Source organism: Pelodiscus sinensis, chromosome 27 (genome assembly GCF_049634645.1).
Source record: "Pelodiscus sinensis isolate JC-2024 chromosome 27, ASM4963464v1, whole genome shotgun sequence".
Classification (NCBI taxonomy): domain Eukaryota; kingdom Metazoa; phylum Chordata; order Testudines; family Trionychidae; genus Pelodiscus; species Pelodiscus sinensis.
In genome coordinates this window covers 7596635-7623820 of record NC_134737.1, presented here as the reverse complement: position 1 = coordinate 7623820, position 27186 = coordinate 7596635, and the positions used below count along the sequence as shown (strand labels likewise).

General features: G+C 47.2%; 1 protein-coding gene across 19 annotated transcripts in view; it reads left to right on the top strand.

The window, feature by feature from the left end:
* NFASC (neurofascin) overlaps window positions 1-27186 on the top strand; it is a 278159-nt gene that overhangs the window by 193176 nt on the left and 57797 nt on the right. For 15 of the 19 annotated variants that reach the window (XM_075910489.1, XM_075910486.1, XM_075910494.1 and 12 more), the window contains 11 exons: window positions 366-477; window positions 580-746; window positions 4365-4512; window positions 6944-7068; window positions 8772-8816; window positions 10158-10259; window positions 10419-10616; window positions 12223-12293; window positions 13750-13972; window positions 19494-19609; window positions 21069-21273. In XM_075910489.1, the coding sequence (XP_075766604.1) occupies window positions 366-477; window positions 580-746; window positions 4365-4512; window positions 6944-7068; window positions 8772-8816; window positions 10158-10259; window positions 10419-10616; window positions 12223-12293; window positions 13750-13972; window positions 19494-19609; window positions 21069-21273 (1512 nt within the window). The remainder of the gene's footprint in view (window positions 1-365; window positions 478-579; window positions 747-4364; window positions 4513-6943; window positions 7069-8771; window positions 8817-10157; window positions 10260-10418; window positions 10617-12222; window positions 12294-13749; window positions 13973-19493; window positions 19610-21068; window positions 21274-27186) is intronic. The other 4 variants (XM_075910504.1, XM_075910506.1, XM_075910503.1 and 1 more) reach the window with 3 other exon arrangements.

Here is a 27186-nt window from a genome sequence, read left to right as displayed (position 1 = left end):
TCTGTTACAAAGGATACCCAGCACAGCAGTGCAAAGCCAAGCAGCTGTGTCATCCGTGAGGCAGGTTTCAGGACACGGTGGTTTTGAAGAAGAGGGAGGGTGTTGGACACTGAGTGAGGAGCTCTTCCAAGCATCAGGATTGCTGTTGGCAAGAAGGCCAGAAATAGAAGGTAGCTAGGGGCAGACAGAGCAGTTGGAGGGTAAAAGTGACGGGGGTATTGGGGTGCAGAATAGGAGGAAATGTGGAACTTTGCAAAGCCTGGAAGAAGGAGCTTGAACATGTGGTACCAAAAAAAGAGGGATGAGGCATGTGAGGTTCCAGCCCCCGGGATTTTAAAACCACACAATGGTCTTTGCTGTTTAAGATGTGCCTCCCCGGATTCTTGCCCCCCGGAACCAGCTGATCAAAGTGATTCAGTACAACAGGACTCGCCTGGACTGCCCGTTCTTTGGCTCGCCGATCCCCACCTTGCGCTGGTAAGGACCCCGGTGCTCAGAGCGGCTGATCGTCGTGGGCTGCGGAATGCGCCGTTTCCTGCTGCCGCCTCCTCTGACCGTCATTTCTTGTCTCGTTGTGAGGTTTAAGAATGGCCAGGGAAGTGCCCTGGATGGAGAAAACTACAAGTGGCATGAAAATGGGAGCTTGGAAATGAACATGGCTCGCAAGGAGGACCAGGGAATCTATACCTGCGTGGCCACCAACATTCTGGGTAAAGCAGAGAACCAGGTTCGTTTGGAGATCAAAGGTAAGCCACGGGGCGGTGAAAGCATTGCGAAAACAGAGCCGCCTGCCCACAAACAGCCGCCATGTTGCATGTGCATTAGCTGACACCTATAATTTTAGGTAGTTAGCTGGCTAAACCCAGTGCTATGTGGGACAAGTCATTGTGCATCATCACAAAGCGATCGGCCGGGGACAGGCCTCTCTTAAAAATGCCGGGCCACTGTGAAGTCAGTGGCGTCTAGATCTCCATTCCATGTTTCCGTAGGCAGTCCGATATTCTTTGAAATAAAAGCCGTCTGGCTAAAGGACAGCGGGGTTCAAGATCCTAGCATGTTGCATTCAGACATACTAGTATTTGCATCTGGAGAGTTAATGGCCATTGTGGATCCTGCTTTTAAAGAACGACTGTCCACACACGTCTTTTCAGATCAGGTTGTGCTGGAACCAGCAAGCTGTGGACAGCAGTGCAGTTCCACACCTGTGCTGGGCAACTAGACAATTTGGGCTACATTTAGTTTTGTGGTCAGTTTGGGGAAATGCAAAGACAGAGATGTGGTAATGGAGAATGCAAAACAGAGTTTCTCAGCCAGTGGTACAAGTACCCTTCAGGGTACTCGAGAGAAGTCTGGGGGGTATGTCAACACAACTGAAATTTGGAGAAATTTTTGCTTTAAGTTTTACAGCGCTTTATTATTTTTATACTTTTTACATCCAAAAATTTCACCACCTACCCGGCTACGATTAAGTTGTTTAAACAAATGTGTTGCAATGGTAGAAAAAAATTGTGTGTGTTTGAAAAGTATAGGTACTGGGGGTACTTATAATTTTTTGTAAAGGGGCACTTTATAAAAAAAAAGGTTGAGAACCACTGGTGTAAAACACTTCTTGCTCCCTGCAGTGCTGCTATATAGACATTACATGTCAAGAGCTACCCGCATTGTAACAGAGAAAAAGTAATCTCAGCCTTTTCTTTTCACCACGCTGAACACTGGCTTAACGATACCTCACTCGGTCTTTTCTTCACGGATGTGTGTGCGCGTCATGAGTTCGGTCACAGCACTCCCCTTGTGACAGTCACTTGATGTGCTGACATACCACTGAATTGTCCTGCTCTCTTAGGCAACCCCTTTACTCTGTCTGGCTGAGCCTCATCCAGCACTGACACAGAGATGGGGTCCCAGCCTTATGCAGCGTAATGCAGACACTGAGATCAGCTCAGCGCTGGGGAGGCTCCGCTAAAGGGTCTTGCCTCAGCACCCAGGCATACATCCCCAGTGGGACCTGAACCCCAGATAAATCCGTCTTACTCTGTATAAAAGTTTCACGTAGAGTAAGTTCATATTGTCTGCCCTTTCTCATGCAAGGAGAGCACCGCTTCCCCCCCCCGGTAACAATTACTCACACTGGGTTTATTAATAAACAAAAGTGATTTTATTAAATATAAGAAGTAGAATTGAAGTGGCTATAAGTAATAGCACACAGAACAAAATAAGTTACTAAGCAAAAAACAAAACAAAACACACCAGCTTCATAGACTAAGCTTAATACACCCATCTATACTGCAGCGTTTTTCTAGAAAAACAATACTTGCATCCACACTACCATTGAGTTCTTTCGACAGAAACCCCTCCGGTTTTCCAACGGTGGTAAACCTTGTTCTATGAGGAAGAAGCCTTTTTCTGAAAAAGCTTTTTTGGAAAAAGACATGTGTGGATGCAGAAGAGGGAGTTCTTTTAAAAGAAGAGGCCTTCAGGAAAAAGCACAGGTGCCCTGGTGGCCACTCTGTCCAGACTGATCACAACTGAAATGCGAGATAGCATCCAATAAATGTGGACGCTCTCTTTCGAAAAAGCAGATGGCTTTTTCGTTACACTTTTGCTGTGTAGATGCTTTCTTTCTAAATAAGCTTTTCTGGAAGATCTCTTCGGGAAAAGCTTCTTCCGAAAGAAGCCTGCAGTCTAGATGTAGCCTAAGAACCTTGTTACATGCAATACCATACCCTCACAGTAGTTCCCAGACTGGACAGCCTCCCCTTTGATCCTTCAGTCTTAGATGTTTCCAGCCATCATGTTGGGTGGTAAGCAGAAGTGTTGTCTGTCAGCCGCCCCCCTGTCCTTTGGTTTCTCACTTTTAAAGGCTGTGCAGAAGTGGGAAGCCTTTTTTGGCAAGCCTCCCTCTGTGTGGAAAAATGCTAAACTGGTGATGGACACCCATATCAGGTGATCTAAACCCATGTTCTTGTGGGGAATCTCCTCCTATGGACTGTTCCACAGGAAAAACAAACCCATTTACGGATCATTGATCCTATCAATAATGAGCCATCTGGTTCCTGAAATTCCCTTAATGGCCCTGACTTAGCATGTCTATATTAGTAAAACAGGCTTGTACTTCATATTTCAAATGTCAAATACAGGAATGGTACATGCACACAAATGGGAAAATCCTATTCAGTAGATGGCAACTTTTCAAATGATACCTTAGACAAAGCATTTTGCAATGTTGCATATTGATATTCATACGCATGTTTCCATAAAGCCCCATGACAGCGTTTCTTACTAAAAAAAAATTACTTTTCTGTTAAACTATATTAGAACAACTGCCTTACCTTAAAGCCAGGCATTCCTCACTGAGTACAGTGAAGACATAAAAGCAGAACTGGGAGCCATGTAAATTTAGTCTCCAGTAAATGCTTTAAAAGACCAATTTTCAAAGAAGCTTGGGTGCCTGGCTCCATGAAGGATATATTTTTCCTTTAACATTTTGTTTTGTTACATACTTTCACAGCCCATTGTCAGAGACACAAACAGACTGGCAATGGGATTGTCAATCTTAGGAGCTGGAGTACAATTTAACTTTGTTTTTGTAGTTTAATATCACAAAAGGATGTGGTTAGATACCTGAAGATCTGAATGACTGTTTGAAAACTTGATTGCGTGTTTTAAACACGGTGAGCTATCTGGAGTATGGAGTATGTCTACACTAAACAGAAAATTGGAACTGCTGTGATCAATCTTCTGGAGTTTGATATAGTGAGTCTAGTTAAGACTCACTAAATTAAACTCAGACGGTGCCCCCATTGACTGCCAGGACTCCTGCTTGTGTGAGGAGTAAAGGAAGCCAACAGGAGCTTTTCCTCCAGCTGTGGGGACAACAGAGAGATGTGAAACAAAGTATGTAGACACCAGCTACGTAATTAATGTAGCTGGAATTGCATAGCTTCATTTGATGTTCCCTATGAGTCTAGACCTGACCAAGTACCAGGTAGATGGCAACAAATAAAAGATGCAGAGCTGTTTTGGCAGGGTCACAGTTCAAGCAGCAATAAAACAGCTGAACAAAGCAAACAGTTTGCCTTGGGTCTTTGCTTTCCTAGTGAAATGCCCTTACTAAAAAATACTGCATTAGATCATTTCAGTGTGCATTAAAGGTGGGAAGCATTGCTGAGGAAGACAGGTGAAGTGATACTAAATTACCCAGCTTATAAGCAAGTACTTGTATGTGTCAGAGACAACCGTGGTTGCTCACCTGCATGGCTTGCAGCAACATTCACATTTGCCTCGACTTGCCGTCTTCGGTTTGGGTGCCAAATAGAGACCCTACAGTTCTATGCCTACAAGTGACTTCTTGTGATTCTTTGCAGACCCAACTAGGATCGTGAACGGGCCAAAAGATCTGATTGTAAAGAGGGGCTCCATGGCTCGGCTAGATTGCCAAATAAAACATGACTCTACATTGAAGCTCACAGTCAGCTGGCTGAAAGATAACACTCCTCTGTACATTGGGAACAGGTAGGTGCACCGCCATGTGATCTTCGGTCCGTAGTGACGTGAGATTTCTGTCTCCCCAGGCAGTGCTACTCTTCGGTGTGTCTTTCTTGAGCTTGTGCCAATGTGGATCACGGTGCGTCTGGTTTCACAGCCTAGACGGCGTTTCCCACATTCAACCGGGAGGGGGGATAATACACATAAAATAACCAGTGTCACTGTCATTCAGGGGTAGGGGATCTTTTTGGGTCAGGGGCTACTGGCCCATGGAAAAATGAGTCAGGGGCCACACAAGTGAGAAACAAAAGAAAAAAGCGCACACCTCCCAGACGTGGCCCCCCATGGTTCCCCTCACACTCCAGCCTCATGGGGGTGGGTGCCAAGGCTCAGGGCTTCCTCCCAGAGCTGAATTAACTCTCTGCTGGGAGCTTGGGGCTAGTGGATTTTTGTGCCCCCTCAGGCTCGGAGGTGGGGCCCAAAATGAGGGATTCAGTGTGTAGGAGGGGGCTGCCGGCGAGCAGGCTGAGAGTGTGGGGTGTGGGCAGGTGGCAGGGTGCAGGAGCAGGCTGGGGATCGGAAGTCTATGTGGGAGGCAGGGTTCAGGAGGGGGCTGGAGGTGTGAAAAGTCGGGGCAGGAGCAGAGGTGTAGGAGGGGTCTAAGGGTGCAAGTGTGGAAGAGGGAAGGAGATTGAGGTGCCTACCAATGTTCCCTCTAATCTTTTTCCATTCATTTTGTTATGTGCACCGAGGCATGTGTGACTGCGCTCCACAGCAAAAACCAGAAACCTAGCTGTGGCCGCTCTGCTAATCAGCGGGGAAGCATTTTAATCTCTTCTGAGCAGCCGCACAAATGCATAACTTACAGGGATCACTGGTGCCTTCTGGCCAGCTCCGGAGGCCGTAGATGGCTCCTATGGACAGTGATTCCTGGCCTGCGGGTGCGACGGGGGTGGAGCCTGCAAGGCAGTGCAGGGACAGAGCTTTCCTTCGCTGCCGTGCCCCCAGCCCAGAGGGAGGGCAAACAGCAGCTCACAGAGCCACTTCCTCCCCACTGCTGGGTAAAGCCTTTGGGCCGGATGCAACCATCCACTTGCCTTGATCCAGCCAGCCAGGCTTGGGAGTTCCTCCATCCCCCAGCAGCTAGGGTCGCCAGATAGTTTCACAAAAAATACTGAACATGGCGGGAAAAAAATTGGTTGAGCAAAAAAAAAAAAAAAAAAAGCAGCAGGGGAAGATTGTCCCAAGTGGCCTTCTGTCTGAGCAAAACAGAGAATACTGGACATTTTACATATCCAGTGTTTTGTGAGGTTTTTTACAGGGCACATGGCAACCCTACCAGCAGCAGGGAGCCGGTGCTGGTGCTCCAGCTATGTAGGAAGGGGCCTGATCCTTGGCACTCCCCCACGTGGCTGGAGCACCAGCTTGCCCCGCTGCAGAAGCGGCAGGAGCCTGAGCAAGACGTGTGCTGGAGCCAGATCCAGCCCGTGGGCCGGAGGCTCCCCATCTCTGCTGTACTTCAACATTGTGTGGTGCTGCTATTCTGCAGTGTTCGCACCTTCCATTGGAGACTGACAAGCAGTTTGGAGTTGCTTTGCCAGTTACAGAAGCCTTGCCTCTCAGGACTCATATTTTATAGAGAGTATGTCAAAAAGAATGAAATCATTTTTTTTAAGACTCTCATTAAAACCTCTTGGCTTAATAACTGCAGACTGTTTCCGAGTTAATACTTGTCTGCTTTGATCTACTGTGCTGGTACCATTGCAGCTCCCCTCTCCCTATCTGTCTCCCATCTGGAGAAAAGGAAATGAGCTTTTTTAATCAGGGGACTCAAACTGTTGCTTGGTTAGAGAGAAGAATTTGATTCCATCTCATACCCTGCTATGATTACTTATTCTGCTTAGTATAGTTAGCTGTAGAGCACTAGTGGAGCAGCAGACAGACTTGCCAGGCTGCTGGGCGCGGTGGGAGGGGCCCATCTCTGCACCCCCAGGAGGGGTGGGGCCTCGGCAGGAGGGGCAGGACTGGGGCAAGCCTTCCCAGGCTAGCTCTTCAGCATTGCTGGAAACGCACAGCCTGGGGCTTTGGCCATCGCCACTGCCACAGTAGTAACCTGGGAACCCCAGCACCTTTAAAATTATTGCCCTGCCTTGCCCCCACATTGGCGGGCCTGGGCACTTTAGCGCTTCTGATACCATGGGACTGAGTTCGGTATGACTACCTCGCTAGACGGGCAGGTGCATAATCTGCCGAAACATACCAAAGCCAATAAATGGAATGAAAAGTAGATCCCAGCCCTGAAGAATTTAAAACATGAGTCAAACCCAGCTGGACTTACTCATGCAAATAGTCCTATGGAATCCAGTGGGACTCTTCACACAGGTTAGGATCAAATCCTTCAGCACCAGTACTCTGATTCCCCGCTCTGTGTTTTTGTTATCCATCGTACCCTTTCCAGGATGAAGAAGGAAGACGACGGTCTGATCATCTATGGTGTGGCTGAAAAAGATCAAGGAGATTATACATGCGTGGCCAGTACTGAGCTGGACAAGGACTCCGCTAAAGCATACCTCAAGGTGCTAGGTAACCATTCTTCCACTTGAGTTTACTGCTAACCCCCAAGATTGGATTCTCAAAGAGAACAAAGCAGTGGAACTAAAGGCTTTGGTTTATTAGTAGAGACTGATTTTGAGTGTTAAGTTCTCAGCCAAGCATGGCTAATGTACTCTCAGGGGGTGGTTTTCTGTGAGCTTCTTAAGCAAATTAGCGTAGTGAAAACAGACAGTTTCTACACTGCTCGCTTAATCGGGCTGGGTGAACGCATGTTGCCTGATTTCAAACCTCCTCTAACATTGTGATTGAGTGCGAGTCCTCTGAAGTTTGCATTTGCAATGAACCTTCCCATTCAGCAAATACTGAAAATAAAGGAGTGGAGAGAGAACCCATAAGGAGAAATAAGCCAGTGAAAATCCAATCCAGAGTCCAAGTAGAAAGGAGCAGGAGTGGCAAGAAATTTTTATAGAGCCAAAATGTTCAAACAGGAGATCTGAAACTCAGAGAAGCAAGGCCAGTGCTGGGCAACCTGCGGCCGTTGGGGTTCTACCTACGGACCATGAAACATTTTATTTACTGTTGCCCGTACACAGGGTTGCCAGATTCACCTGGTTTCCCTCCATGTAGTTTTTTCCCCTACCGATATTACTATAGCGACACGTCCGGGGCATGCAACGTGAGATACGTGCTAATTGTACCCAGCATTGCCCATGAGAGCCGTGCGCTCCCTCTGTAGCCAATCAAAGTGCTGCTACGATTCAGTCAAATTGCACCCCCTGCAAATTCTAGGTATGCCAGCACCGTTAGCAAAACTGCCCTATCCCAAGAGAACATCTTGGGATCCATCATGACACACTTCTGGCCCACTGAGATGGAGGCCACTGATGCGGCCCATTCACTAGCATAGGTTGCCCCCCTCACACAGCTAGGCACCACCAGTTATAGCTGAAGTCAACGGCAATTCAGGCTATTCATGTCCTTTGGAAATTTGGCCCCTTAGTTAGAGAGTGGGGGAGATAGGAAACACCCTATTCCCAGGGGCGGCCCATGGCTATAGGCCGCCTAGGGCACCGCCGCCCGGGGCGCCCGATGATGACATCACGGCCATTGACAGCCCTGCGGGCGGGGGCGCTGATCGCACGTTCCGCCTGGGGCACCAGTTGCCGCAGCCGGCCTCAGACGGCTCCTGCCTATTCCTACAGGCTTTGCTCCAACTGGAAGAGGTAATGAATCAGGAGGAGGAATGGATTTAAACTACAAGGGAAATAGGGTTTAAAGACTGGAACTTGGCCATTAGACCTAGTCCCAAACTTTGAACTCTTAGTCCTCACCTGCGAGAAACCTCCTGGAGAGCCTCAAACTGTTGAAATCGATGGTGAACATGTTGCTGGCTCAGGCCCATGGTGCCCTACCACACTCAGCATGTTACAAGGATCCTGCATCCCTGCTCACTCAGCTACATTTGACTTCTGTTTTTTAACAGATAATTGACTGTAAGCTAATTAACTCAGGTTTGCTTCTCCCGTGTGAAGACAGCACAAGCTGGATTACAGAGGGTCTAGGAGCCCCTGGGGTCTCGAGCTGGGCAGGCTAGAAGTACTGATGCTCACTGGGTCCTACACTGGAAGGAAAATCCTGGTGCCTCTGCAATATTTTTTTTTTACTCCATGTCCCTTTGAGCCAAGTTTAATCACTAAACTAACTCTGTTAACAGCCACTGTCTTACCTTGCAGTTATCCAGTCTACTCCAACTAATCGTATGACAGCCTTACCCAAAGGTAATCACCACTAATCCATTCAGTTTGGTTCACTCCGACCCTGCTTTTATTTGTATGCTTTTTGGTGTGTCTGTTTGGCCTTTTGCAATAACGGCAACTGGAAATGTAGGTCTGGAGGGGCTGGAAAGCCAGAACCTGATTCTCCAAAGCCTGGCACGGTATGTTTCTGAGCATCATCGCAAATAGCCATGAGCAGAAGGCTTGTTTGTAATAATTGTTTGATTTGGTGTCAAGGTACAGTACGGTATTGCACATGGATAGTATCACTCACTACTAGCAATGTGGACGTGGCAGGAAATGTGGCTCTGCCACTGATCTGTTGCAACTGTGGCCAAGTCACTGCCTCAGTAAAATGGTCATGAAAATTGTTAATTACTTGCATGGCCTTTCTGCTTTAATGATTCTCTCTCTCTCAAAGGAAGGTGCCCCTGCAGTATCAAGTCTTGTGACGTGACTTTGGTCTACCAGAACCAAAGTAGTTTGGTTTCCTTGTCTTTTTCTCAGTCCATCCTCCCAACAGTATAAAACCCAGTGGTTACGTCTAGACTGGCATGATTTTCCGCAAATGCTTTTAACGGAAAAGTTTTCCGTTAAAAGCATTTGCAGAAAAGAGAGTCTAGATTGGCACAGACGCTTTTCCGCAAAAGCACTTTTTGTGGAAAAGCGTCCATGCCAATCTAGATGCGGTTTTGCCCAAGAAAGCCCCGATCGCCATTTTCGCCATTGGGGCTTTTTTGCGCAAAACAATACCGCGCAAAAAGCATTTGCACAAGAGGGCTTTAGCCCGAACGGGAGCAGCATAGCATTTCCACAAGAAGCACTGATTTCAGACAGTAGGAAGTCAGTGTTCTTGTGGAAATTCAAGCGGCCAGTGTAGACAGCTGGCAAGTTTTTCCGCAAAAGCAGCTGCCAGTCTAGACGCAGCCAGTGTGTTTTGCCTTTGTTCTATTTGCACACACCTTTTCTTACATTTTAATATCATATTTTTAAAATCTGCATCCACTTCATTGTGGGGTACCGCTAGCTCCACCCACCTACCCTGAAAAAGCCACCTGCCTTCCCACAAGGGATTCTACTGAAGGGCAGCACAAGGATGCCATGTTTGATCAGATTAAGAAAATACACTTGTCCTCTAAGAAGGGGGTGGGAACAACTCCTGTCACATGCAGCAGCTCCCCAAACAGCCATTAGTGGCTTTCTCACAGCTGCTCTTCATTTCGGCTGGGACTCCACAAGACACCCAAGACAGTAGGCCTTTAGTTTCCATTGACTTTCAGTGGGGTTTGGGCTCCCAATGCAGAGAGTCTGGGATTGTCAGAGGAGCTGTCACTTTGCCAACAGAACGACCAGAGCGGCCTCGCGACCTGGAGCTGACAGACCTGGCCGAAAGGAGCGTGCGCTTGACGTGGATACCTGGTGATGACAACAACAGCCCAATCACAGGTTGGTGCGCTCCCCCTAACCCCCCACCAGACCAGGCTGAGTTCATCAGACTGTTGTTGTCTTTGATACAGCAACTCTCTTCCTGCAGGGTGGGAAATGCAATGAGTTGAGGGGAACTCCACCACTAATCTAACCTCTCCCGTCTCTCTCCCCCTCTAGATTATATTGTTCAGTTTGAAGAGGACAAGTTCCTGCCCGGGACATGGCACAACCATTCCAGTTACCCAGGGAGCGTGAACTCGGCTGTTTTGCGCCTCTCGCCCTATGTCAACTACCAGTTCCGAGTGATCGCCGTGAATGACGTGGGGAGTAGCCTTCCCAGCCTGCCATCTGAACGGTACCATACCATTGGGGCACGTAAGTACTTTTGGTCTAGTTCCATTTAGCTCACCGTGCTGGCTCTGCTCTCAGGCACGGGGCTGTGTTTGCCACATGGGTTTGGGCTACCATCTGATTTGATGTGACAGGTGAGAGTTGGTTAGAGTTTTATTACAAGCCCATGTTTCCATAAAGCCAACAATCACTCCACCTACCTCAGTGAAGTTAGTCCAGAGATGTGACAGAGCAGAACCTGGTCCATGTGCTGATGGTTAAGGATGAATCTTGATTTATTTGGTTAAGTCCCGTGCACAGAGGCAAAATTCCAATTGAGAGAGTCAAGGTGTATAATTTTCTGGTGCAACCTGCATCAAGGGAGACCCTCAAAATAAAGCAAGTTGTCCATGATGCTACGGAAAGAAGGAAAATCCTTCCGCCCCTTACAAGGAGACTTAAAAGCTTCTTTAACAATTTGATCCAAGGGGTATGTCCGCTGAGGTAGATACAGACACACTACCTCCACTCAAAGCATGCTTAAAAATACGCCGTGTGGACACTGCAGCATGAGCTAGCCTGCTGAGCTCAGACTGAGAAGGCAGGCTCTCAGTGGCAGTGTGGTTAGACCCCCTAGGATCAATGGTAAAAGACCCAAACTGCTAACTCACTCTGCTATTCCCAGGTATTGGCAGAGATCCCCACGTGTGCGGTCAATGCTGCAGGGAAATACACAGCAAGATGATATTTGTGTCATGAGGTGATTATGCGTCTACACTGCACCGTTATTTTGAGATAACTAGCTTTATTTCAAAATAACAATGCGAGCGTCTACACAGCCATTCCGTTATTTCAAAATAATTTAGAAACAGACGACTTATTCCGAAATCTGTAAACCTCATTCTATGAAGAATAACGCCTATTCCGAAATCGCTCTTTCGAAATAAGGGGTGTGTAGATGCTCCACTGCTGCTATTTCAAATAGCCCCCACCAGGGCCATTCTAAGTTATTCCTCCCCAGTGCCTCCTACAGCTCTATATCGAGATAGCACGTCTACACTGCAGGGAAGCCTCAAAATCAGCCTGAGGCAGGCTTCCCTAATGTAGACGTGTTATTTCAAAATAAGCTATTTCGGAAGAACTATTCTGGAATAGCTTATTTTGGAATAGCCATGCAGTGTAGACGTACCCTAAGTCTTTTAGTGAAGTAAACTTGAAGTGCCCATAAAAGTATGTATCCCCTCTAATAGCTGCCTGCTATTAGCTGCCTGCTCTGCTCCTTTCAGATTACAGAAGGGCATCCATTGGCTTGTGGATCACAGATCATTGCTTAATGTAAAACTGAACAATAGCACTTCCCACAAAAGACACCCACTAAAAGGTATAAGCCTAGATAGTTGAAAATAACCAAAATCTGTGGCATGACTTTGGAAAGTGCTGAGAAACCTGCAGCTTTCCACCTTGCATTATCCTGAATGGGAGCCAAGCACTCTGAAAACAAAACACACAAACCCAACCCACACCACACTAGTCAGTGGTCCAATTTTCCCAATCGTTTATTAACAAGTGTCCAGATTTGCACCGTGCATGGCTTTTCACTGCCTGTGTCATTTTTCAACATTGTAAGGAAAGGTTTTGATGTGGATTTCAGGTCCAGAAATCAACCCTACGGGTGTTCAAGGAGCCGGGACTCAAAAAAACAACATGGAGATCACTTGGACAGTGAGTACAATTTTTTGACTCCCCAGCAGCTGAGGGTGCTGGGGTTTACAGAATCCTTTAGATCTAGATTATTTTCTTTCAAGGGCCTTCAATAAAACCTTCAGCTTCTGGCTGCTCTTGAGTCAAGGTTGATCCTGCTTATTCTTTCCCCTTAACCACCAAGGGCTATTAACCATTAGACTGAGGAAAGTCTCACAGGAATGCTAAGATTATTCTCAGAGCACTGGCCCTTTTAAGGTGAGCACATTTAAATCACTCCTCATTGTCTCCCCCTTAGACTCTAGATAGCTGCCAGAAAAATCAAGTCCCATGCAAACTGCCAGAACAATCAAGTCCCATGCAAGTTTGCATAGTGTTTATTTTTTGATAGCACCCCGAAAGACACACTCTGCAGTGCTTGCTAATTAGAAGATCTGAATCTAAGATTAGGGTTACAGAACATAATAACAGCCATACTGGGTCAGACCAAAGGTCCATCTAGCCCAGTAGCCTGTCTGCCGACAGTGGCCAGCACCAGGTGCCCCAGAGGGGGTGGACCGAAGACAGTGATCAAGCGATTTGTCTCCTGCCAACCTTCTCCAGCCTCTGACAAACAGAGGCCAGGGACACCATTTCTATCCCCTGGCTAATAGCCTTTTATGGACCTAACCTCCATGAAATTATCTAGCTTCTCTTTAAACTCTATTATAGTCCCTACAGAAGCAGTCTATGCTGTGGAGGGGGAAGTTCCACTTAAGGTACGCAACTCCAGCTACATAAATAACGTAGCTGGAGTTGATGTACCTTAAGCCGAGCTTGGTGACATCTCCACGGCAGGCGATCGATGGGAGAAATGCTCCTGTCAACTTCCCTTACTCCTCGTGACAGCAAGGAGTAGCAGTGCCGACCGGGGTACCCTTAGCATTCGATTTAGCTAGCGTTATTTAGACTTGCTAAATCGAACCCTGGAAGATTGATTACGAGAGCATCCATCTGCCAGTAAGTGGAGATCTGACCTTAGAGATGAGCTTGAATCAGTCAGCTCAGAAGAAACAGAAGCTTTGGCTCCAAGTTCTGTTCATAGGAGTGGAAGCAAAAGAAAAATGTAGATTACACCTGATCTTGAGGGAGCTGCCCCCCTCTTGTCTAAATAATAATTGGAAGCAGTGTTTATCTAATGTTTCCCCTTCAAGTGTCCATGTACATGCTTAATGAACACATTTTCCAGGGTACGTAAAGCAATATTCTGAGACTTGCTACTTGAAGGAAGCCTCAAATTAGGATAATTATATAGACATTTTCAAATGACAGATGTTTATTCCTAATACAGCCATACATCCTGCCTGGGATCTACATACCTGCCATAAGAAATGAAGCCCAAGTCATTGGTAGGAAGAGGGATATAGCACAGCTTTTTATTCATGCCTATATTGTGCCATAGACGTGAATGTAATAAGTTCTCTTTTTGCCCACTAAGCCGCTGAATGCCACCCAAGCTTACGGGCCCGACCTCAGGTACATAGTGAAGTGGAGGCAAAGGGATACGCGGGAGAGCTGGAGCAACGTGACGGTGAGAACCACAAGGCACGTTGTCTGGAATACACCCATCTACGTGCCCTATGAAATCAAAGTGCAGGCAGAGAACAACTTCGGGAGAGCTCCAGAGCCGGACGTTGTCATCGGCTTTTCAGGGGAAGATTGTGAGTATTTTCCTAGCCGAGGCTATTAAGTAAAAGTTAGCCAAGCTTTCCACGCCCACTGGAGATGGAAGAGCAGCACTGCAGCTCAGGGGGACACCTTTACAGCCATGCTTTCTGTGGCTCAGGAATCCAGTTCCAGGTGACTCCAGAGAGGAGAAGACTCCTCAGGTTCCATCCCTAGCTCAGTCACCAAAATCCCTGTGCAGCTCCAAGCCAAAAGGCTGAACCTCCCTTTGTGCCAACTGGAATTATCTCCCTTCTGGGAGTGAGGCAGGGAGGGCAGAGTTCTGGTTATTCATACCGAAGTCCAAGGTTCTTTAGCCATTGGGTGAAAAGTAGAGCTGGGAACAGCAGTGTTGAACTTACATGGGTGATTGCATGACCCAGAGTTCTGAGGGGGGTTGTGGGGCCAGCTCATCTCTTTTTAGCCAGCCTCACTAGGTTTTTACAGCTAGTACGGGTGTCTGCCTGAGCTGCAGGTAACTCCTTCCTCTGCTCTGAGCCTAGTGCAAATTAATTAAGGGGGTCATCTTGCATGAAATCCTGGATTGAATTGCTGTGCTATGGCTTGAGCTAATATTTAAAAACACACCAGTAACCATAGTGATGTATCTCCTACTCCTTTCTTCTGGGCTGCGGGTTTCAATGCCTGCAACAGACAAGGGCTCTGAACTGTAACAGTCTGCTGTCGGGTTTATTTTTAAAAGACACATTTTAGTTCCATCTCTACTGCACCACATGAGTGGGAGCTGTGAGTTGAAATCCTTGTTCTTGACGCAAAGAACTTGGTATATCTGAAAAGGAGACCCACAGTCTCTGGAAATAGGATCATCTAGAATACAACAAGGGCCATCTGCCCCTAACTGGACACAATCATGGAACAGGAAATGTGGGGTATTACTGCTCAAGTGACGGTGGAAAATACCCCAAACCCTACAGGCCAGAGCTATGCCTCTTGAAGTTGGTGATTATGGGCAAAAAGAATAGCTAGACAGCAGAGATTATCGCCTTCCTCCCACACTAACAAACATTACTACAGTACTTTGATGCTGCACAGTTGCCAGCTTCCACTTCCTTAAGGTATTTCTCTCCCTTTAAATACCATCATGGGAACTGTGCATTTGGATTCTGCAGGCTCCCAAATGCACCTGTTACATGTTGTTAGAACTACACTAAAGTGAGAGGTTGTCTTGAAGAAAGTATTTCAGCTAATCGCACGTTCTTTAGCTTCATAAGAGACTCTGAGATAGTTATAAAAAACACATGAAACAAAAGTATGAACACTAGACCCTTTACATGCCCCTAGTGAATTACCACATGTAACAGGCTAAACGACTTCTGAGCTTTCTTCATTGCTGCTTCTCTAAAGATGCTAACCTTCAAAGTATTTTAATTTCACTTCCATGTCTCTCTCTTTACCTTCAGCTTGTTTTTCTGTGTGACTCAGTGTGGCAACATCTCCTTTGGACCTAGGAGGAAAGACATAAAACCCAGTGTTAGCCTGAACATTCTTAGTGGACAACACCTTTGTGGGCTAATGTGGCCAGAGTTTATTCAAAGGTTCTCCAGGCACGAAGCTGGGGCTATGTTAACAGTAGCAAATCAGATGTTGGGTTGTGTGGCCATTCTGCAACAAGAGACTTTGTACAACTCAGCCGTTGTAGAGTTAGCTCGGTATACCCAACAACCTTAGGGGCCATCGCAGTTGAGTTGCATCCCTCCTTGGGTGGGTGGGCACACTAGAAAGATCCAATTCTCCTGTGTGTGTAACTAAATGGTGAGGGCAGAAGAGTTTTGTTTGACCTAGCTGCTCTGTGCTAGGTAATGTCTGTACTGATATCTACCCACTTTGTTCCACGGGCTTTTTGACTCTGACACCCTGCAGTGCCAATCGGTGTCAGAGCTGTGCCAACTCGGCATGTCTGACCAGGCACTTTGTACAGCTTACTGCTACAGTCACTCCTGGCTGTTGGGAGGTGTCTTCAACAGATTCAAACTTCCAAGGGACCATTTCACTCCCTCCCCTGGATAGACCCTAGGAATCCTTAGTTATCTGGGCTCATATCTGCACTCAAGGGGAAGGTTGAATTAAAATATGCAACTCCAGCTACATTAATTACATACCTGGAGTTGATGTACTGTGATTCAAGTTTCCCCACCGTCCCCACAGCGGGGGGCCAATGGGAGAAAATACTCCCATCGGCTTCCCTTACTTCTCACAGGAGCAGGAGAACCAGCTGTTGACAGCGGCACCCTCTGAGTTCGAGGATCTACTAGATCTGCTAAATCGAACTCCGGAAGATCGATCGCAGCAGTGTCGCTCTTCCCCAGAGTGAAGACGTGGCTTTAGACGTTTTCAAGGAAATGTTAAACATTCACAGATTTCCCATTTCCTCTCCTAGTTCAAAGTGGTCTAGTGAAAAATATTTCTATAAGGGAAAAAATCCCATTAGCCTTTAAGGGCTGCTCCGTCCTTGGTCCTGCATCTTGTCTAACGCTTCACATAACTGAATTCCTCTTGCACAAGTTTTTCACCAGCTGTTTCTTTCGGGCAAACTAAACTTGCCTCTTGCATGTTGGAATGGCCTCTGCTGTTCAGGGAGGGCTTTACTGTGAACTGAGGATCTCTTACTGCCTTGTTCTCCTTTCCACACCCCATAAACTGGTTGTTTTGCGGAGCTGTTTCTGCCGTGAGAAAAGAGACGTTACGTGTTCTGTGTTTGCACCCAGCTCCCCTGTCCTGGTGATTTTTGTGATCTGCTAAGGCATGCATGTTAAATACATAACCACTTAAGATTAAGGCTAGATCACCATGATAATCCTTTTTAGTTTGACCTTTGGCATAAGGAACTGCATCTAGCTTGTATTCAATAATTTTCAGCAGAGATTTTCAACAGCAACCAGGGATTGGGGGGTCTCTCACTTGACACCTTTGAAGGAACCTGATTGTCAGAGGACAGGTGTGTTCCACCCTTTCTAAGCCTCCCACTTTTAGATCCAATCAGGCATCACTTTTGAAACCCTTCGCCAGGGTGTCCAATACTCCAGTGGGGTGGGTACAATAATTTCAAAGGCCTATTCTAGCAGAAATCCGACGTTCTTGTTCAAGCTACAGTGAACTCAAAGCTCTGTCCATTTTTTACCCTCCGTACACCTAGATGATTGGGTGTGTAAGCAAAGGGTCGCTCTGCTGTTGGGTGGAGGGGTAGTGGTCATTCCTCCCCGTCTGAGTCTCATCACATCAGAGTCACTGCCTGGTATCGGGGAATTGGTCAATCTGGGGCAGTGCCTGACCCTTTGGGGCTGGCAGCACACCCAGCAGCCTATGGATGTAGGCCCTCGGGCAAGGTGGAGCAGCAAGTAGTCTTAGCTCTGGCAGACAAGTACCAGCTTCTTGGCCTATGCTATGGTAGGGAGGCTGCCACCCTTGGGGTTGACAGGAGGGAGTCTAGGCCCTACTCCGGTGGAAGGAATGTTCTGTCACTAGTTCAGAGGGGAACCAGTCTAGCACCCATGGGCTACTTCCTGCTACCCCCTTTATTTGGTACCTCACCTCCTGGATGTCTTCGGTCTCCCTCGGGTAAATAGGCAGCAGCAGTCCTAGCAGCAACTCTGCAGATGTGATCAAGCCCAGGCTCAAGGCTCCCTCCGGCTCAGCAGTGTTGTCAGAGGCTGCAGCAAGCACAGGCATGAGCAATCAATTGTGCTGGGGGCCTATGGCATAAAATTGAAGTCACCATGGGCTGCACATTTCAACTATATCAGTGGAAAGGGTGCAGGGCTTGGGATGGAGTGGGAGTGCAGGAAGGGGTTCTGACATGGGGCAGGGAGTTGTGGGACGGGGTACAAGGTGCAGACTCTGGCTAGGAAGTGCTTACCACAGGCAGCTGCCAGCCTGCAGCGCCATGGGGCACTCAGGCAGACTAACTGCCTGCCATGCCCCCACACCATTCCCCACAGTGGCAAAGGGCCATGGCAGGCAGGCAGCCTGCCTGAGTGCCTCTCTGTACTGTGGTCCAGACAGAAATGTTAGACGGGTTGGATCCAGCCCCTGGGTCATAATTTGCAATGCTTACTGGTTAACTGGACGATCTAGAGCAGCCCTGGATGGGATGGTGGGCCGAATGGCAGGACCGAAGTTAAAATGGCTAAACCATTTTAATATCCCTTGTGCACACTTTGATCAACTCCTCAGCTGAGGTGCAAATCTGAGTAACTCCACTGGCTTCAGTGAAGCCATGCCAAGTCACACCAGCTGGGAATCTGGCTCCTTGGCTGTGTCTAGGCTAGCCAGTTTTTCCGGAAAATCAGCCGCTTTTCCAGAAAACTTGCCAGCTGTCTACACTGGCCGCTTGAATTTCCGCAAAAGCACTGACTTCCTACTGTAAGAAATCAGTGCTTCTTGCGGAAATACTATGCTGCTCCCATTCAGGCAAACGTCCCTTTTGCGCAAAAGGGCCATTGTAGACAGCTCAGATTTGTTTTCCACAAAAAAACCCTGATCGTGAAAATGGCGATCGGGGCTTTTTTGCGGAAAAGCGCGTCTAGATTGGCACGGACGCTTTTCCGCAAAAGCGTCCGTGCCAATCTAGACGCTCTGTTCCGAAAATGCTTTTAACAGAAAACTTTTCCGTTAAAAGCATTTCCGGAAAATCATACCAATCTAGACGCAGCCCTAGTGTTTCATCAGGGTTGAACATAAACAATTGACCTTTTCATAATCTAAGATGCCTAAGATTAGCAAGACCTTGTGTAGTGAGGAAATAATTCCTCGTACCTGGCAAATGGACAGATACTAGCACATCATAGACATGTTTTAAAGTACACGGCTTAGAAAGTTGGCTGTGTTGTCTGATGATTAGAGTAGAAGCGTCTGACTAGAGATTCTTGGACTGAATTCCCAGCTCTGCCATTAACTTTGTGGGGAGAGGGGCAGGGAGCTGGAGTGGATTTTCACCGCTGTGCCTGGAATATGTAATACTTCATTCACAGCTCCCTGCTAGGGCAGGAGGATACTTTGAGATCTTCAGATGAAAGGTGTTAGGGAGATAAATAATACATTCTGGATTTTGATTTCCTGGTTTTGTGATGTGTGTATATTTACTGCATGGCAGTGAGACACCAATTCATCCCTGGAGCAACTTAAGTAGTTTATCCAAGAACTCTAGAATTTGCCTGCACTTGTATTATGTGGCATCAGCTGCAAAAATCCTTTAGTGTGACAGGATTGTGACTTTATGTTGAGATAACTGCACAAGCGAGCGCCAGTCTTCCTGCAAATACTAACACCTAGACAGAACTGCTCCTGAATGCCACAAGATGGCAGCAGGGGTGTTTGTGAATCTGATATTTACTCCAGGATGCCTGTGGAATGCAAAGCAAAATGCCCCAAAATGGCCTAGCTGGCATCGCAGAAGGCAAACACTGGAACACCCAAATGTCAGAAGAGACGGGGAGAAGATGACTGGGGGGATTTTTAAAAGTGCCTAATCTACACTTTGCTTTATTCCTGAATGCTTAGATCCCAAGGCTGCCCCCACTGATATTAGGCTGAAAGTTATAAACAGCACAGCAGTTGGTCTCCAATGGAACCGAGTATACCCGGATACCATCCAGGGACAACTTAAGGAATACAGAGTGAGCAAAACCAAATTGTTTGGACACTGCCTATTAATACAGCTAACCTTGCTCACAAACAGTGACCTGGTGATGTGACCAGGATGCAGTGGGGATGACATAAAACAGTCAGCTGGGTCTAAACTTTGGGTGTCCTCATTATGTGGGCACACTAGTGATCACACCTAGCCACTCTGGAAGAATATCTGATTATTGAAGGCTAGAGAAATTTCCAGGCATTAAACAAACATTAGCCTGGGTAACAAGAGCTACTGAGATCATATTTGTAGGGACTGATTTAGGGTCAGATGCTGCTCCCATTGAACTTCAATGACAGAACTCAAAAGATTTAAATGACTGCAGGACTGGAATGAGACTTAGTTCTGCAAATGCAAACACACACAGCCTAATGTGTGCTACTGATTAGAATCGTTGTTCTTATCTCCAGGAGATATTCTCTGTTTGGGGGGCCTGCATGTTTGACTAATGGCTATGGAAACAGCATTACTTTTCTCCACCCATAAAGGTGGTACCTGCTAAGCAGGATTGAGGATTGCTGCTGCTTGAATTATACCTAAACAACAAGACAACACCTGTCTCTCTAGCATGGTTAATTTACAACCTTTCATCATTATGCAGCCTACATAGTTTTGTGGGGGGAGGCAGGGAGGAGGAGAAAGGAACCCTCCAATACAAATCACTGATTTTTGTGTCATCCCTAATGTACACACCATCTGTTTTAATCTATGCTGTCTGGATTTGATGCAAACAAGATTTAAAACAAACCATACTAATTGAAAACTAAAGTACAAAGATAAACATGCTGTTTTTTGTATCAAATGTATGCACTGCTAATAATTCTCGCGTGTGCCAGTTGGATTCCCTGATCACAAGCAGCAAAAGTCTTGACTTAATCAAAAGTGGGATAGAACTTTTGACAATTTATCAAGAATACAGGTTGGTAACATTCTGTACATGGTCATACTTCTCAAATCCAAGAATCCACTTTTCATAGAAAATCCTTTGGATTCTGCCTTCATTCCCGTGACTCTCTTGTATACCATTGTGTATCTATTTTCAGTCTCAAATCTGTTTAGATATGTTACAGCATCTTTTCAAGTTCAGATGAAGTTGTGGCTGGACAAACTTAAGCCTCCTCTTTTCTTTATAGTTAAAACTAAGTCATCTGGAGAGGTAATGCTCTCTGCCTAGAGCTCTGAAGGTGGAAAGCCAGAACTGTTAGGTTCTATCCTGAGCTCCAAGCTGACTGTGACCTTGGGCAAATCATTTAGCTTGACTGAACTTCAGTTTTGCATCTGTAAAATGGGAATAATAATACTGACCTACTTCTCGGGCAGTTATGAAGCTTAATTAATATTTCTAAAGCGCTTTAAGAAGCAAAGAATTGTTGTGCTTTATTAATGAAAACCAATCGTGCCTGAATGGGAAAAGCTTCACTTGCCATACGTATTTCTTGAAGGCCTATTTCTGGAGAGAAAGTAGTTTGCTGAAGAACCTGTGGGTCTCCAAAAAAAGGCAGTCTGTGGGTTTTGTTGGAGATCGACCACGGGGCATAGTGTCCCGGCTGTTTCCTTACAGCAACTACAAACTGGAGATGGTTGTAGTCAATGGAAGAGGAGATGGGCCTCGGAGTGAAATTAAGGAGTTCACAACACCTGAAGGAGGTAGGTTCTTCTGGAATTTTTGCAGGCATATATTGTTATATGCTGTGTGCACATGCTAGGAAAACTCTGCCCTAGAGTACAGACCTAGAGCTTTAAAATTCCTCCTGCCCTGTATGCCAACTTCTATAGAATGACATCTTGTTTTAAAAGGAACAGAACTACCTGTGCAGGACAAGTGAAGCTCTAAGACTCCAAAGCTGTCCCTTAGCATTTCTCAGCCTGGAACACATCTTTCTGTAGTTCCTAATGGTAGAGGTACCCATAGAATCCTTGAACCAGAGTTAGAAGGGACCATACGGGTGACCTAAGAGGCAGGATTTGAGGTCTAAACCATCTGAGACAGATGGCTCTCTAGCCTCCTTTTGAAAATCTCCAGCGAAGAAGCTTCCACAACCTCCTGAGGGAGTCTGTTCCCTTGTCCTGCTGCAGTTTAGATGGAGGACACTTCCTGAGATTTAATCTAAATCCACTTATGCTGTAATGTGAAGTGACTGCCTCTTGCCCTGCCCGCCGTCAAAAGAACAACTTTGCTGCATCTTGTGTGTCAGGCTTTCAGATATCTGAAGACCACTGTCATGTGTCCCCCTTTCTCTCTCTTCCAAAAGAAAGTTCCCTCAGCCTTTGCTCATGCATCTGGCATTCTGTCCCTTTGATCATCTGTCACTTGCCACTGCATCCTTTCCCATTTCTCTACATCCACAGTGGTGGCCAAAATTGGACACAGAACTTCAGCTGAGGCCTAACGAAGGCTGAGCAGAGGGGTGTTGCCAACTCCCAGGACTTGCCTGCTAAAATATCAAGTCAAGCCCTTAGTTCTTTTTATTTGTAAACTCAAAACAACTTTTAGAAGGGCTTTAATGCTTATGAAGAGAGGATGGGTTGACTTCCCTGGAGCCTGAAATGCAACCTAAGGCCAGGTCTACAATAGACCTGGAAGGTCAGATAGAGGTAAAATACATAGATGGAGTTGGCTCACCTTAAGGTTGTGTCTAGACTACATGCCTCCGTCGATGGAGGCATGTAGATTAGACAGATAGGCAAAGGGAAATTAAGCCGCAATTTAAATAATCACGGTTTCATTTAATTTTACATGGCTGCTGCGCTGAGCAGACAAACAGCTGATCAGCTGTTTGTCGGCTCAGCGCGCTAGTCTGGACGCTCCCCTGTCGAAATGAAAGCCTTTTATCGACATCCCCCTTATGCCTCGTAGGATGAGGTTTACAGGGGATGTCAATAAAAGGCTTTCATTTCGACAGGGGAGCATCCAGACTAGCACGCTGAGCCGACAAACAGCTGATCAGCTGTTTGTCGGCTCAGCGCGGCAGCCATTTAAATTTAAATGAAGCCGTGATTATTTAAATCGCGGCTTCATTTCCCTTTGCCAAACAAACAGATCTACATGGCTCCGTCGACGGAGCCATGTAGTTTAGACGTACCCTACGCTAACGCTGGCACTGTCTTCTCCTGTCAGCTTCCCTTACTCCTCACGACTGCCAGGAGTACTGCTGCTGACTGGGGCCACCCTCAGCATTTGATTTAGCAGGTCTTAACTAGACTGCTAAATCAAACTCCAGAAGATTGATCTCTAGCATGGCAAGCGAAGACGTGATCTAAAATTGTGTTGTTTTATCCAGAGCAGCACATCGGACTCATATTGAAGTTGTGATCCACCACAACTCCCTAATCCTTATCAGCAGTGCTGTTGAAAAGCTAGTTACCTCCTATTCTATATTTGTTTTTTCTTCCCCAGGGGTAGCACACGACACTTGTCACTGAATTTCATTTTGTTTATAGCTCAGTTATAAAGAGCCCTCTGAATTTTAGTTCCATCCTCCTAAGCACTGCCATTCCCCCTTAGCTTTTTGTCATCTGCAGATTTGATCAACATGCTCTCTTCTCCTACATCCAGGTCATTTATCAATGTTAAACACCCTGTACCCAGAACAGATCCCTGTGAAATACCATCTGAGACATTCCTTCAATCCAAAATCATTCCATTCATAGTTACTTCGCTAGATGGAGAATTAGTTAGTCCTGAAAAATTACTCCCAACACACACCATCCATGGATGCACCTATACCAGAGTGTGTCTTACTCCTAATTAGTTTAATCCATGTTAGAAATGGATTAAACTGGTTCAGAGTAAGATCATCCACATGGATCCACTCATGCAACTGACAAAGTGGGTCTTTGCCCACCAAAGCTTATGCTCCAATACATCTGTTAATCTATAAGGTGCCACAGGACTCCTTGTCGCTCACACATGGAGTTACTCTGGAATAGATAATCCACTTGTTAATTTACACTGGACAAGCCCTTAGTTCTTTTTATTTGTAAACTAAACAACTTTAGAAGGCCCTTCAAGTTTCCGCTGGAGCACTGGACTGTCCACGCCAGGTAGTACTAAAAGCTGGCTGCCTTTGGCCCCACCTCTGTCCTTGGCCCCGCCCCTTCTAGGAGTGTGTAGCCTGGGCCTCCCCACCTTGCCCGTGGTCTATGGAGGCTGTCATCTCTGCTGCCTTATTACATCCCAGTCTCTGGCTCCCGCCAGCACACAGGTCCAGTAAAGTGCAGTTAGTTTCAAACTTACTGTTCAAAAATATTCTTTTGATCCCTAAAGGGGACACTACTTTGGAGCTGACCCAAAATACCAGTCACCCCATCCTTGAGTATCTAACTCAAACGATTATACAAGAAAAGACAGACAAGAGTTGTTAAATGGTCAGCTTGATCCCACATACTTAAGAATTCTGAGTCTATATAGAAGGTTCTTAGCAGTATGGGTGAGTTTGCTGGCTTGCAAGTCCCTCAGGAATGCATCCAAGGTTTGGATGGGTCCATTAAGTCCTCTGTTCAGAGCTTCCATTTGTAAAGAATTACGGCAGAGTTGCAAAGCAAGAATGAGGACAAAATGGAGAAGATGCAGTTGCCTTTTTATAGCCTTTGTGGTGTAGCTTGTGCAGCCTCCGCCCCAAACAAGCTCACAGTACGTGGGCACTGGAAGGCCCTTGTGTCCCCTGTCCACAGGCATGTCCCTTCAAGTCCTGCTGACTCGTGGCCATAGCCCCTGTCTTTTCAGTGAATTCACTGTAACCCTGATTGTCCTTGACAGGAAATTAAGCAGGCTACATCCTGCTGATGCCAATCTGTCTGGGGGATGGGAGGAAATCACCCAGAAAAGTACAAGTTTGTGGTATCAGTGTGTGATATTTCTCACTCACAATGCAAAGGTGAGACACAGAATAGGATCGTCCTTAGCAAATTACAACTTTTCCATTGGTACCTTACAAAAGTGGTGCACAACCTGTGTGTCCGGTAGGCCACGTGTGGCCCATGAGACATTTTGTTTCCTGATCCCCACATGCAGACTTGCCAGAGTCTCCTGGTTTCCAGCCACGTTGGTTTTTTCCTATTGGTTTTACTAAAGTGACACACAGAGAGCCAGGGCATGGAAAGGGAGGTTGACTATGAGCCGTGCGCTCCCTCTGCAGCCAAATCAGCACCCCCTGCAAATTCTAGGTGCACAAGCGCAGTTAGCAAACTGCCCTATTCCAGGAGACTCTTGTGGCCCACTGAGCAGAAGGAGGGCCACTCGTGCGACCTGCTCACTAGCCTAGGTTGCCCATCCCTGCCTTACAAGGCTTATCTGGTCATATTCATTGCCATTTTCTAATATGACAACCTGTCAGCTAGATTCCATACAGCCTCCCACACTGGTCCTGCCACGAGGGCAGGGGACTGGACTTGATGACCTCTCGAGGTCCCTTCCAGTTCTAGTATTCTATGATCTCTTGCCCTGTGTAGCAAGGGAGGAAGGAGGAGAGAGTCTGATCTTAAACTGGCTTGAAAACAAGAAAACCATTTCCTGAAAAACTGAAGTGGTTTCCCTCCTATTCCCCTCCCTCCTCAAAATGGAGCCAGTCCCAAACCCTGGATGCACTGGGGCACATTTATACTTACTGGGGGATACACCCTCCTGGCATTTGATTTAGCGGGTCTAATATAGGCCCATAAATTGAATGCTGAGGGCAGCTCTACTGGTGTCCTGTACTCAGATGTAAGGGAAGCTAATGGGCGCGGATGCCACCAATGCTTGGTTTAAAGCAAGCCCAATCCAGCTATACAGTATACATAGCTGGAGTTGTGTGCCTTAAGCTGACCTGCCTAGTCTAGTGTAGACCAGGCATAAGAGGCTTCCCATTGCCTGGAATGGGCTTGGGTCAGGCCCTGGGCTCTCCTGCAGCCAAAGATGGGCAGTCATAGGGGTCTAGAGGAGTGAGACGATGGGCTGAAAACCCAGGAGGCACCGGCAAACCTTGAGTGTGTCCAGGCTCAAGTCACTCGCCTCCTCCTCTACAGGGAGGGCTGCAGCTCACTGACAATGGGGGGAGAAGGGCAGGCCAGTCCTCAGCAAGCCACCCACACCCCCAGCTCTGCCAATGGTCCCCGCTCCTTACACACAACCCCTGGTTCCCCCCCCCTTGCTATTCCTGGCCTGAGCTTCCCACCCCATGCCCCTCCCTTCTAACCCACCAACCTATGGTACATCAGTCCTGGGCTCTCCAAACTTCAAGAACTGCCAGCTCAGCCTTGGCTTGCAGCTCCTCCCCTTAGCATTATAGGCGCAGACCTCACCGGAGCTAGTAATAGTCTCATCGGAGCGGACGCTGTTAGCTGTGGTGAGTTACAGATTCTGCAGCACCATGAAATGCAGGTGTCCCTCTGTGGGATGGAGCTTCTGTGAGGCTGACACACACCTCTCAGGGTTTGCATGGGCAGTACCACGCTCAGGGCATGGGGCAGAAGCAGGACAGCCGTTCTCTCGGCCTCCGACATGCTCTGACCTGCTGTGACGGGTGCTGACAGAGCAGCCTCCAGCTCAGCCTTGGCGGTGAGCTCCGGCAGTAGCCCCTTTGCACACCCCATGGAGGAGAGAAGCAGCATCGTTAAGCTTTTCCATTTAATTATAAGTTGGGCCAGTAAAAGCTCAGAAATGCTCTACTGCTTGGTGGTTAGGCGCCTGCCCGCCAAGTGGGGAGACCCTGCTTCAGCCCTTCTCTCTGCCTGTTCAGAACAGCTTTGAAAAAGGAGCTGCTTCCACTAACTAGTCCATGGGCCAAAAGAAGAGGCATTTGCCAGAAGCCCTGTATGGTCTAGGGTTTGGGTACTCACCTGGGATTCTAGGCATGCTGCTCTTGTCCCTCTTTTACTGAAGGAGGCAAAAAGGTTTGATTAGCAAGCTTCTGTCTAGGATAGTTTCAGACGGGAACCTACCAGGTTCTATGCACTATATTAACAGCTAGGCCTTTCAAGGCTACTGCCCCACTGTGCTATTTAGTGACTGGGCGGCTGAGGAGGTGGGGATTAAATACCAAGTGTCAGTGATTGGGAGCAGGTGGAAGCTGTGAACCCGCCCCTCACACACACACACACACACCTGTTTTCACTCTAGGCTTACGCCAGGGACTGCCCTGGAGTTTCTGAGTGAGGAAGGGATGCAGCATCAGAGGGGTTCGTGATCAACTCCCCAGTGAAACAGGAAAACAGCCTGGCCCAAAAGGCCAATAAGCCCAGCAGTAGCAGACTTTTACTTTGGATCTGTGAGCAAGCCCCAACAGGTGCCAGAGACGCACAAAGCCTGCAGTAGCATTTCTGTGTACAGGCGAACTAGGCTAGCGGCAGGCCTTGGGTGCTGTTGCTGGTGCAAATTTGGAGTCACAGCTCCCTTCTCCTAGCAAAAGTCAGATGCAAACAGAGAGCTAGACTGGCTTGAGAACAGGTGTACACGATGGAGACCCAGTGGTCTCGGTATGGTTGGGGGGGAGTGGGGAATAGATTATCCCCTGAGCTGGGAACTCCAGCAGCATTTTGGTTGGAGGTGCAGAGAGCACAGAGGCAGCAGGCACGCAATGC